The sequence below is a fragment of the Panulirus ornatus genome, chromosome 4, assembly GCF_036320965.1.
Source record: "Panulirus ornatus isolate Po-2019 chromosome 4, ASM3632096v1, whole genome shotgun sequence".
NCBI lineage: Eukaryota > Metazoa > Arthropoda > Malacostraca > Decapoda > Palinuridae > Panulirus > Panulirus ornatus.
The window spans coordinates 2099008-2113370 of record NC_092227.1 but is presented as its reverse complement, the minus strand read 5'-3'; the positions used below and the strand labels follow the sequence as shown (position 1 = coordinate 2113370).

The following is a 14363-nucleotide window of genomic DNA, read 5'->3' as shown; positions in this document are numbered from 1 at the left end:
TTCCACACCCAGGCCCCACACAACTTTCCATGGTTTACCCCAGACACTTCACATGCCCTGGTCCAATCCATTGACAGCACGTCGACCCCGGTATACCACATCGTTCCAATTCACTCTATTCCTTGCACGCCTTTCACCCTCCTGTATGTTCAGGCCCCGATCACTTAGAATCTTTTTCACTCCATCTTTCCACCTCCAATTTGGTCTCCCACTTCTCTTCGCTGCCTTCACCTCTGACACATGTATCCTCTTTGTCATATTACATGGAAAGGCTACAAGCATTAAATTTGAAAATCTCGGAGGAGACAAGAATGAGGAGTGAAGTTATCACAGCCTTTAAACTTTTAAAACATATTAATGATATAAATAGTAAATACTTCTTCAAGAGATGAAGGGACAGAGCAACCAGAGGACATTGAGAAAATTATGCAAAAAACTTGTAGAGATGTACAGAACTTTCATAGTATAAGAGTGGTTTATCAATGGAATAGAATGACTGAGGACATGGTTAATGCAGGAGGCATATACAAAGTTAAGATATCGTATGACAGTAGAGAATGTTCACTGTACAGTACAAATTGATGTAAAAAAAGAAAAAGAAGGATCACTACTTCAGGCATGTGCATGCTGTTAACCAACAGCATCTAAACTTGTGAGGAAGTGATTTCTTCTTCAAATTATACAATAATATTCTCTATTTTTGCTTCGTTTCTTAGTTTAAGTATTTGTTTTGTATATTGATTCATTACATGTTGCAATACATTACATGAAAAATAACTCAAATGTGTACATATATGTAAACACGTATACAATACGAGTCAATGTGCAAAGTGGCTGAGTGGCAATTTTCCAAATCAGAAATTTTACCAAACTAAGTGAAGTTTTGTTTCTTTTCCAAATCATGGAGTTTCTAAATCATAGAATGCTGAATTAAAGACACTTTACCGAATAGTGATCTAAAACATAAAATATTAGCATCAGTAAAACTAAACATCATCCATAAACAAAAGATTAGAACTTTCATCTTATAGGAATGATCCATACATAGATATCCTGACAGGAGTATTACCTCAATTAACTTCAAAATATTGGTGAGTGCCTTTTGTTTGTTAATAAAAATATTCTTACAATCATTATTAGTATTATAATTGTTTTAATAACCATATCATAATAATTAGTTACAATCATTATCTTGAAGATAATTATGATACATACTGTTACCACTCTATCTTCAAAAATAAACCTTCCAATAACCAAGACTCTCCTATCATATGGAGAGGGATCTATCCAGTTATCCCAAATATAATGTAAATAATTAATGTACCAAACCAAAAAGGTTTAAATAACAGACTTCACACTAAATACATCAACTTACCTCCATAACCCTGCAAACAGTTCTATACCACCAGATCCCCTGCGTAAGTCCTGGTGATAATGTGACAAGGATGAGTGAATTCCTGTTCCTCCTGGGCCACCCCCAGAAATACCACGGCCTCCACATGTGGCAGAGAAAGCAGGAAGTGCTCGTGCTATCAAAGATGGTAGCATCTCCAGACCACCAGAACTACGACGACCAAATCTACCATAAATGATCACATAATACTTTGGTCAGACATTCTATGAAAAATCATGAATGTATAACATCTAAAAATAACAATAATTATTTCTTGGTTCAGTAAACAACATTCTCTAAAACAAAATGGAATTCAAAGAAGGTAAAGACATGATTGTAGAAAGGCAAACTGCAGTCATTCATGGAAGCTGTAATTGGGTAAGATAATTCTTTTTCTTTATCATTCTTGTTTTTGACTGACTGAACTATATTTTTTCTTTTTTCCCCATGACAATGCTCTATATAACTTTCATTTTATATACAAATGCTCCTCCTACATTCGCGAGTTAGCATCAGGAAAAGAGAAGCAATGACCTAATTTGCACACACTCTCTAATTGTCAGGTATAATGCACAATGTATAATGTAAATGGAATGGTCCATATAATTAAATAGAATCAGTTATTAAGAGGGAATCTATATTGTACGTAATTTTAACAATTCTAGTATAGTCCGGATAACTTTAAAAGGAGATGAAGAATGAAAACTATTAAATTATTTGATTAGAGACACTTTCTAAACCAAATATTTAATAGACTAATTAGAGGCAATAACATTCTTGACTTAGTTCTTGCCACTGGCAGGAATTAGATTATCTTCTAAAATGTAGGCGAAGTTTTGGCACAAAATTCTCTAAAAGATTAATACAGCACTTGAAATTACTGGTAAACTCTTCAACCCATATTACAGAAAAGTGAATTTTGAGAACATTACCAAAAACTAGCAACACTGATAGGATTTAGGACAAGACATATTAAGCACTTTCCTTAGGGCCTCACAAATAAGGGGTCTTCCCAAAATTGTTTTGAAGTTTTTTTAATTACTGTTAAAGGGAAAAAGCAATATACACTATGGCACCTGGCTCAATGGATAATGAAAAAGAAATTAAACCATAAAATCTGATGGCACTCTATATTGAGAATGTAATATTCTTGCCTCAGTTTTTTTGCCATCCTCTCACTCAGCTGTATGTCATTTCAGTAACTAATAGCATTCTGAAATATAATTTTAATACAAAGGAGACTACAGTCTTAATTTCCTGAATAAAAAAAAGGCACATGCAGTGAATTCTAAATTGCAGTAGGTAGGGAAGAGTGATAATTCTTGAGATGGATGACCAGACAGTCATTGCCCAAGGACCTCTACAGTCCTAAATCTGGCCCTGGATGCTTGGAAAGCTGAAGATATGTAGAATATATTTGAAAATTTTTTTACCAACTGAGAGTGAAAACTTACAGGAAAAGATTAAGAGTACCTCAGAAAACTCAAAATCAGCCTGGATTGTAGCATAGCTACTGAGGGTGAAATATTGTTTGTGAAATATCAAAAACATCTTTAATAAGCTCCCAGTCCAAATGTGGAATTTTCTTCAAGCCATAAGCCAGGTAAAGTTACAGGTTACCCCAATATACATTGGGCACATCAAAAAATAAATCTCTACAGTAATTTAAGTATGTACGCTATTCATTCTTTAGAAGCTAGGATAAAATCTAACCTAAAGTTGAGTCTTTAGCCATTTAATATTTTGGATAATGGGAAATAGATGAATGAGTTTCATAAGTATCTGATCTTATTACGTTAGAACCAAGCTGAAGTTGCAACTTGAGCTATTTTATAAATGGCATATCTATGGCAAAATCCAAACTAGAGCTATGAATCTTATGCCACTCAATTCTTTAGATGTTAGGAAACAAATATATAAATTTCATAGTATCTTAATTTCAATTTCTCGAAGTTATAACCAACATTATGCTACAAGGCAAAATGTGACCCTCAAAGGCAGATAGATGGACAGTAGCATGGAGGGCAAGACCTGTGGTGATGAAAAGATACAAAAGACATGTTTCAACACCTAACTACATGTAAGTCATAGCAACAATTGCTTAATGTTGAAACTTATAAAACTGGACCAAAGCTTTGTCAAATTGCTTCCAGATGACCAAGTAAAAATTACTCAACATTCTATGGTTGACCTACGATTTTCTTCAAGAATGGTGAGGTAGCTGTAAAACATACATGACTGAGAGGAGGAGTGAGGCTGAAACCTTTGAATAATGAACAAATGCATTAAGAATGGATATCGGAAAGGAAATGTACATACATAAAGAATATTGAATTAACTGGTAAATGTTGGAACCCTAAGCAAGTACTGAGAGAAATAACCTGAGCATGAAAGTGATAAGAAGGTTGCTGAAGGGTACCGAGAAGCTCATTATCATTTTCTGTGGTTAAATGTGTCTTATAATTAGAGGATAAGTGGTAAAGTGCAAGCACTTGGGTTTACTTCTTGAGATATTTGTGTTAAAAGAAGAAAATCAAATGGTAAATACAGGGGAAACATCCTTAGTAGAAAGTGGTCAGCCAAATCACATTGGTATAAGTTTCACACAAATATGAAAAGATATCAAATGTGCAGAAGCAATGATAGCTGAAAAAAAATTTCCATGAATCACCCTGTCATGTAAAAAGAATAAATTTTTCAAATACTGTACAGAGATATATTGTGTAAGTTACAGACAGACACTGTATATAGAATAAAGATATATCTCAAGGAGACTTTTGGTGAGCTTGAGCAAAATGAATATGTGTGCATGAAAGATAGCCATACTAAGATATATAGTGTAAAGATCTTTCGGGAAAACCTCAACAGACAAATGGCTTTATAAATATAGTCACATAAACAGGGAGTAATACTTCATTAATAAGCTTATCTATACCATATTTCAAAAAGAAAAAGAAAAAAGCAATATTCTGAACTTCCAGGAAGGTTAACTGTGACTTTGTATTGATGATGAAAGGAAATATGCAACACATATCAAATCACCTCTTTTCAGGTTGGTCCTTCAAAACAGCAGGCTCAAAGCCTAAATCTGAGCCAGGAACATCGAAAGGCATGGAGCCTCGACGTCCCCTGATTCTTGAATGAATGAATGGACCTTCACTGAATGAAAGATATTCGGTGGATGTTAGGGGTGTGCGGGGACTCCCAGGCACCTCTGGGCCACTATCACTATCTGATCCTGGGAAGAAGAATATGAATATTTTCAAATTTGATAAGTTACAATGTGAATCTACAAAACACAGCACATTAAGTATCTAATATCAATACACATTTAGTTCAGTAGTAGATATGGTGACTCTTCACAATCAAACATGTACTCAGGATGGTAGGTTAAATTTCTTTATACAATTCCATATAAAGAACTTTATTGCATATCAAACCCTTGTAACCTCCCAATCAATTCCTTCTGTCTTATTCTCTAAATTAATATATTTTTTGTAACTCCTACTCTTCTCATTCTTATTAACAGCTAATCATCTTTAGTACTAGAGATATACTCATTCTTTCCATTATTAAAAGCTTCACATCTTCAACAGAAGATCCTGAATGCTAGTATTCTACCTGTGTGTAAGATTAGTCAATGTGAAGATATCTTTAGCAGATATTTTAAGCATCATTAATGAATAATTTTTATTATTAGGTTTCATACGCATGAATATGGAGAAATGCAGAAACTTTGGCAATTTTCCATAATTCTATAACTGTTAGGCTTCCATTATCTATACACCTATCTGTATCAAGTCACCTTTTCCTATGTTTATTGCTGGATGGTACCTAAAGAATCATCAGTAAATACTTCAATCACCATCTACTATCCTATTTGTAGCCAACACAGCATGGGGAAAGTGTATGCCATAACTCTGCCCTCTTGGATTCAGACCTTCATGTATATACTATAAATGAACACTAGCACCTGATGTATATGAATTCAACCTGCATCTTAATACCACCTTGAATGGTCTAAAACATTTGCTCAACAAATTTCCAACTTACTGGGCATCATTTCTGTCACACACACGACATTCAATCCCCACACCACACACATGAACACAAAGGCCATAAATAGGTCAAACACAGAACAATGACTGGCACTAAAGTTAGACATCAAAAGAATCCCTTAGTATCCTGTACAAATAATTCATCTGCTCAAAATATACTTCACCTGCCATGTCAGTCTGTTAAAAGCAAATAAAATGCTGAAAACCACATCAAACAAAGCACTTAATGCAATAATTGGCTGTCTAGCAATCACAAAATACATCTGCATAAGCAAAAATACTTCCATTACATTCTCAATTCGATATAAATGGCCCTCAGTTTATTTGCAATGACACTAGATAACTGTCTGTTCACAACTTGAACCTGAGCCCCTATGATTGATAGTCAGGTACATTGTTTTTCATTCATGGTCACAATAATGTCTAAATAAAGGAGGTGGGGCTCTTAAGATACTTAGAATTTTGGGCAAATTCATAGCTGAACCCATCTTATAAATAAGTAACTAAATGAAAATTTTCTTTTCATCAAATGAAGAAATACTAACTACCTCATTTTTGTAATCTCTGCAGTGAAATAATGTGAAGTACGCAATATCAAACTCTTGTCATAGTTATATGCGAGATAATCATACAATTCTCATTAGTTTTCCCACTGCAAATGTATTCTCCATGAAAAAATGGAAAGATATTACTAAGCGTATATTGCAAATATAAAAAAGCTGTCTAAATATACAGGCAATCATCCCAGGAAAAAGAATGGCATAACCTAATGACAGATATTTCTAAAGTATTTTATGTGACAATGCTCACAGTTGTAGTGGAATGTTTTGGGAATGACTGAAAAATTCTTACATCACTACAAATTAGTAACATCTTTTGAACTACATAAACTGATGCTAAGGAAATCAAACCATAAAATCTGTGAACTGGTATGATGCAAAAGGGGATATATATACTTTGGTAGGTTGTTCTTCACCTTAAGTCCTTTTGCTTCTGTGGTACTACAATTGAGAATTCACAGTATACAAGCATATATAAAGGATGTTTTTGTTTTAGCTGGATATCTACATGTTTTAATACAGCTTACCAGTAAGAATCTAAGTCTTTGTTTGCAATGGGTTTTAATATTTGACTACAGGGAGAAGACAAGACCACAAATGTAGTTACATTTAGCAAGTGAAAAGATGAAAAAGAAAGGGCTTGTATGTAACTTACATTTTCATTCTTTAAAAAAATTCAATTGTTATCTTTTGCAATATACTGCAGATGATCCCCATGCACACTCACAGTAAGTAAGATAAGAGTAATATGGTGCTTTAAGTAGTTTTTCAGTTATGCTTTTGACATATTAAGGTTTAGTTTGTTTTCAAAATAAAGTCAAGATATTCACCTTATTTCATTTTCAGTCTGAAGCCCATTTGGGCATATGTCAAACTTTTTTTCATGCTTAGTTGCCATTTCCCACATTAGCAAGCTTGCACCAGTACAAATGAAGTAATGGTCTTATTTGTTCAAATGCATTTTCTAGCTATCATGGGTAAGGCATCAAAACTACAGCCTCCTTTAAACTAACAGATCCCAAACACTTCAGATGCCCTAGTTTAATCCATTGACAGTTGCCCTCTGTCAAACTATTCTCATTTAAGAAATATATCAAATTACAAATATGGGTAGCTTTCTTAAATGGAATCTAGTTATGCATTAAGTTGAAATGTTTTTGTTATTTTGTATAATTAGTTCAAGCTTGGGGAAAAGAAATGGTTAATTATCTGTAAGGTGTACCTTAGAAACCAGTGACAGAGATTAGAAAAATAAATTTGACCTTTAATGTACCTTGAGGCACTCTGCTTATAAAAGCAAAGTTAAAGGTGTACCACTGGTTGCAGTTACACAGTGGCATCTAGTGCTGAGGTAACATCTCAGCTATAGGAATACTTCTACTACCATAATAGTACTGTAATACATGGGATAACTATTACAGTTTACTGTTTCAAAAAATTTTGTTTATCAAGAACTCTAATAGGATAGTGGTTGCTGTCTAACAATGAGTTTACCGAATCTATCATCAGTTAGGCAAGTTTGTTCTCCAATGTAATTCTCAAACAAACAGTTTTGGACTTATATTCTTAAGTCTGGTGAAATACTCATATATCATTGAAAATGATCTCTTCAAAATATCTAGTACAAAGCAAATAAGACAGAAACTCATCCACATTGAAAGTGTCACTGGGTTCAACACACTTATTGATGTCACTTGTTATTGTTACCAGATTAACAAACACTAGGAATTCAAAATCTTTACCTTAGATCAAGAAAATAATGATTACTGAATACAGAAGATGCCACTTTATATATCACTACTGACACTCTATTCAAGGAACTTTGTTCATTCCTGCGATTATATAGCAGCATCAGTACTAGTATGATTCAAGTGTGGATAGTATAAGTGAAGAAAATTACCAACAATTTAGTCTTTGATATTAGCCTTAGTCATCAAGATTTTCTAGATATTTCATACTGATGTAGATGCTGTAAAGTTCTATTTCTTTGTCTGTCTATCTGTCCATTTATATCTCTGATGCTTATTCCCTCCAGAAATCCTATCAAATAGGTGGCAACAGCAAAACAGTCTCCACTTATCCCTGCTTTTGCATGCCTTTCCCGCATACACCATTCGATGCATTCTTCCACCATATCTCTTCTTGTTAACTTCATACAGTATAAAGTTCCTGAAACTATTCTTATTACTAATGATTTCTGAAATAGGCCAATTATTTTTTGTACTTCCCTGAGCTTCAGAGAATCTATTTTCACATTTAGGTAGTCTTATCATACTTGTGATAATAGAGACAAATCTTCCTTTACAAGCCTTTTACTAATGCCCTAATGTGTATTTTTCTTACTTTCATACTTTTCCTTTACATATTATAATCTTTCTTTACACAGCCAAAACAATTTCATCATTCAGTGGTGATATGTTTTACCAAGACAATGGAACATATAATAAAACTGTTAAGATATATACATGAAAAAATACATCATTAATATATAAATTATCATCACAAAGGTTAACCAATGCTTTGTCCTAATCAATACTTCCTGTCTTTCACAGGAGTCTTTTCCTTTTAAATGAAGCTTCACTATGAAATTTAAATTTCAGTTCTCTTGAAGCAGTGCTTTCAAAGATTTTGAAATACAAAAGGTGGAATGTTAGTTCATCATTTTTCCAAACCTTGAACAGGAAACAAAGAGTAAAGTTCAAAACATTTACTTATGAATCTTGCATGCTAATTTTTGGCTTTCAATGAGTGAAGCAACTTACACTTAATTGAATTAAGTAGTAAGTGTAAGAAATAAGATGATTTTTTTCAGAAATTATACATAAAGAATGCAAAACCAGGAGTAAAAAGCAATGAAAGAGAGAAAAGAAAACATTAAAAAAGAAGAAATAGTTATCTTTAAAGAATAAAGAGGACTATATGCATCAAATTACTAAGTAGTTTAAGAGGGTAAATACAACCTTATAAACCATTTATTAATGCAAGTTACAACACTTCATGATTGGGTTTCCAAGGGCACCAAAGCCAATTGATCTACTTATTGAATAGATATGTAAACACTTAAAACATTTTCAAGCTGCAGAATGCACTATATACTGCACTGTGACTAGGGTGTTGTAAATTATCAGATATTCGGTCTATTACTCGTAATTTGTGATAACAGCAAAGGTGTAAACAAATAACATACATGCATCATGAACTACTGAATTTTAGATCCCAAAACAATGCAAGTTATTTTGCACAACATAATGTTTCTGTGAGAAATATGCAACAGGAAATCTTAATCATACCTGATATGGAAGCAATAAAAGGCTCTAGGATAGAAAAGGAATTAGTGCGATTCAGTGGCTGAGGGAAAGTACGTTGTCGATTTAATGGGGGTAGGTTGCCAATCTTCCCGGCACCTATACTTCCTACACCACCACCACCAATACCACCACCACAGGCCCCAAGCAGACCACCAGCATGACCAATTTTCAGCATTTTAAGCCCTAGACAAGGAAGGATAAAAGAAAGTTAGTAATTTGCAGGCTGAATTCTGGAAAGCAGACAATGAAGTGGTAACTAACAGTTTTCTATAACTCAACATTTTCCAATGCACTACAACATTAAGAGATATGTGGTGATGAGCCATAATGCATCAGCATGAGAAGAAAGCACAAGATTGAAGCCTTACTAGAAACAATATCAATGCACGAAGTTAATGTCCAGTGAGAAACATCATTAGGTGATTAAATACAAGATTGAATCATTGATACTAGAGAGGGGATGATAAGCAGTCCATTGTCCAAGGCTTAGCAAGACACTTGATATTATAGTTCATGGTATACCATGAAGTCATATATGGATTAAACAAAAGATGACCATCTGTATTCAAATTTCATGTTTACCTCATTATGAAAACTAGTTCGAGTAAGATTAAGATGGAATCTCTTCTACTCCCTAGGGCCTAGTGAAGCTTCAACAGACAGCTGACATAAGAAAATTAATAAAACATGACGAGAATACACAGAATGTTCAGAATTTGGCAAAAAAAAAAAATCTTGATGAACCAAGACATCAAATGTAGATTTCATTTACTTTTCTATCTATAGTACATATGTAACTACCATTACAAGATCAAAATTAAGACCACAACTACCAAAAGCTATCATCTGAGAAACAATCTTTTTTAACCAAATCCCAAATCATCAATGGAAAGGAGTGCTATATTCATTTCCATATTTGCTTCTACTTAATTACTACAGCTACCGATTTTCAATGTTTCATTCACAGCCATAAGAGGGATATGCTTAATATCATGGCAAAATGTGATGTGGTCTTGGGGTAACCAGTAAGTTTAATGAATGCTTCCTGGCAACTGGCATTAATTCACTTATTATTAAAAGCATACCTACAACTACATTCAATTAATATTGAAAGCATATCTCTTTTCAGCAAATAACATTAATTATTCATTAGCATTATACCTTGATGTATAGGCTGTGATGGTGCTGAACCTCTACGAGTGGACAAATAACGTTGATCTGGCCTCTCAGCTCCCCCCCTGAGGCCTCCCCATAATTCTTCAGGTCGCAGGAGTGGAGCTGAACCCCGACGACCATGAGCGTACATACATCCCTGTCAGTAGATACATGTATTCATCTCTTAAGGGGTCCTCAAATGGCAAACACTGAACATGAGTAAATATGACAGAACTCTAAGATTTGTTCCCTCTTCTCTAATACCTCCCAATCTTATGATAAACCTCCCATCTGTACCTATTTGTTTCATTTGCAACAACTTGTTATTCTCCCACATATTTTCATTCACACTTTTTCTGAAAAATCCCTTTACTTTTTCACATTTTACTGTTTTATCAATATCTCTATTTTTTCACTATATGTACTGCAAATTCTAATTTACACTTTAATGCCTTGTCTTCTCTACTTTAATCATTCTTCTAATTTTAACTATAATTCAAGTACTAGAAAATTTTAGATAAAATGGTAATCTAAAAATTACTTCTACACAATAAACCTCTACCAACCCCATTCAAAGACCTCAAATCTCTCTTACCAGAAACATATCTACATTTCCTTTACTTATACTACAATATCAATACATATTTCAGTTTTGATAATATGTATTTGTAGCATCTACAAGCACTAATTCATAATTTTCATGCATCTTCGCACAAGTATCATTTTCACCAGGGACTCATATCTACTATCTGGAAATTCTGTAAAAAAAAAGAAAAAAAAATATATGTGGCCTCAAAATTCAGCAGTAAGATTGACAAAAATCATTGCCTTTCACATTTTCAGTTTAGTCTAATCCCAATATAGGTACACTACAATATGATCAATCAGAGGTAACGCCACTTATTCTAATCTGAAGACAAATCAAACTTTCCTTGTATACTGAAAAGGCAAAATTACAATTAACTAGCTCATCAGAAAATTCATAACTGACTCAAATTCATGTAAAAATTTGAAAAAATAAATGTGGTAGTATCATCTTAAATCCTATCAGAAACAACAGCCCATCACAGAAAGCAAGTAGTTACACTCTGATGTGTCCATCAATTGAGGATAAGTATCCATATTTCTAACGTATCCATGAATCAAAATTAATTAATAATGAATCTATGACAAATATCACATAAGTAACTTTGTCGCTACCTCGCAAACGCGGGAGACAGCGATAAAGTATAATAATAATAATAATAATAACTTTCTTTTCAAAGTTATAAGTGCTGGCTTTCATCAATGTTATTTAAGTGAAGAATTAAGCTATCAACTTTAAAAGAATGAAAATGAAAATAGTCCAGATTTAATGACTATTTACCTGATACTAACAAAGAAGCACTAATCAAGATGTGTATTTCTTATATCTTCTATTTACCATTCAGAAATCCTGCTGTTTAGAATACTGTACTGTAATACTTTCATTAGTAATTAAAGTGAAAAGAAATCCTTATATCTACATCATTATTCCTTTTAAGTATGCCATCTTTATGAAGAAGTATCCAAGATTTTCAAACACCTCATTTCAATAATTCAAACAAATTCACTCAATATTAGTGACAGGAAACCATAATCTGAGTTCTCTACAATCAGAAAGGAAAATCTTACAGTTTGAGACCACATTAACCAATACCTAAGAGATGCCTACTTCTTGCACTAAAGAACTAAATGACCATGATCCATTGTGCATCTAACACCTACTCTAATAAAAATTAATCTGAGAATTTAACCATGTAAATTAGAATGTCAAGTAAACAAAATAATACTTTAAACAGCACACAGTAGGAAAATTTACATTGCAGTGGATCATTTTTGTATTTACCTACCGATCAATTAATAAAAACAGTTTCTTTAACACTAACCCTATTTCATGAATATCTGTAATGCTATGTAATTCATGGAATAACAATGGTAGCTAGCAAAGAGTCTGGACCAATCATACTAAAAGACAATTTTACATTCTTTCCTCAAAATTCAAGAATCATATTACTCTGAATCTGGTACTGAGTAAAATTTTATAAGATAAAACACTGCTTCACATAATGATCTTATACTAGAGAAAATAATTAAGCAAGATATAACTTAAAGTCTGGACTTCAGAAATAACTCTGAATATGAAAAGACTAATCTTTAAAGTTACCTATTTACACATCTAATACATAGAATAGCATCAGTCTACTACTTTTAGCTAATTCTTCAGTACTGGATCACATAAAATGTCCTCCCTTGACCACAAATCAAAACAAAGCAAGCAGAAAGGAGTGCTCCTGCTTCATCATTTTCTAAATTACCAGTTTTGGTAGTTTTGTATTTTTCATTTATAAAGAGATGGATTGCAAATAAAAACCAACTTCTTGTTTTGTAAAAGTAACCTTTGTCTAAAGTAAATGACGAGATGCCTTGCAGTGTCTCAATGAAGAACTAACTATCCTCTTAAAGTGAGATATAAAAAGCAACTCTTCTCATAAGAAAACGTTCCACTCTTATGGTTCATTTGTGGAGAGAATGTTGAAAAATCAAACATAGTATTCAAAATATATAAAAGCCTCTGACACAGTAAGTTGCACACATACTTATTTCTGTACAGCACCAGCAAACAAAGTGGCTTACCAAACAAAGTGGCTTACTAGCCACTTTGAATAAGTTATTTCCTTACTTCTAATACCCAAGGATGCCAAAATAGAACTTCATTCCAGCAACAGTATGTAACACTGAATCTATCAATAAATCTGCATAAATATACTAATGAAAACATAAAATAATTTGTGTGTGCTCCCAAAATTTTTCTACTACACTTATATTGCCTTTCCTGTATAGTTGGGTAGTGTCAGGAACAAATGAACTGTGACCCACTTTCCAGCAGTCACCCAAGACCCACACACTAATACATGGTTTACCATGATTGTTTTAAGAATCTAGTTCAGCCAACTGATGGCACGTCACTGTTCTCCTCCCCATAATGGTCATTAGCTGTATTTATGGGAAAGGTATTATGTGAGATAATGGGGATGTAAAATAACTAACATGAATCTCCCAAAAATGAAATGGAAATTAGCATAACTATATATGGATGATGATGTTATGTCAGCTGAATGAATGGAAAAGATGGATAGAGTTTATGTGTAGAAGACACAGGAGCTAGAAATGAATTGGAATAAGAACGAAGTTCTCTGAGGAAAATGAATAGTTGCAGAGTAACATCAGTTTGAAAAGAGTGACAGTTGTTAAAGAGATTCTGTATCTTGCAGCAATCATTAAGGATGAAAGTGCAAAAATTAGTCAATCACAACAGAAGAAGTTGAGGCTTCCATGTGATCCATTCAATGGCAAGAATTCAAATGAAAAAGGTGCTGGAGCTTTCCATGAAGAAGTGTTGATATAATTCTTACATACAGGTTTGAAACCTTAATTTTTCCATGTCCAGATAGGTAAAAACTAAAGTACAACAAAACTAATGAGCTACTTAGCAAAGTTAGAATTAGGTAAACAGACTGAAAATGAAATGAAAATAAAGAAGTAAAAAATTCACAATAAAAAAGGAATAGAATAAAAGCCTGCTGAAATGGCTTGGTATTTTAGGACATACAGCAAAGGATAAGTAGGCAAAGATCTTTGGCAGTATGGCCGAAGGCACAAGAAGAGGAGTTAAACTACAAAGGAGATAAACAGATGCACTGAGGGAACTGCTGAGACTAGAGGTACATGAGGATATTACAGGAATGACCACTATTAAGGTAATGTAAAAGTATATCTTATGCATAGGATGCAGAAGACTGGATTAAAGTTGAGGATATATGTGACTGAACAGCAAAGCTGTATGCATCTGAACCACCTTACATATAAG

General features: G+C 33.4%; 1 protein-coding gene across 8 annotated transcripts in view; it reads right to left on the bottom strand.

The window, feature by feature from the left end:
* Positions 1-14363, bottom strand: part of LOC139765046 (uncharacterized) — a 479849-nt gene that overhangs the window by 23078 nt on the left and 442408 nt on the right. For 5 of the 8 annotated variants that reach the window (XM_071692159.1, XM_071692140.1, XM_071692149.1 and 2 more), the window contains 4 exons: positions 10481-10631; positions 9302-9502; positions 4436-4631; positions 1376-1579 (listed from right to left, as the gene is read on the bottom strand). In XM_071692159.1, the coding sequence (XP_071548260.1) occupies positions 1376-1579; positions 4436-4631; positions 9302-9502; positions 10481-10631 (752 nt within the window). The remainder of the gene's footprint in view (positions 1-1375; positions 1580-4435; positions 4632-9301; positions 9503-10480; positions 10632-14363) is intronic. The other 3 variants (XM_071692188.1, XM_071692169.1, XM_071692197.1) reach the window with 1 other exon arrangement.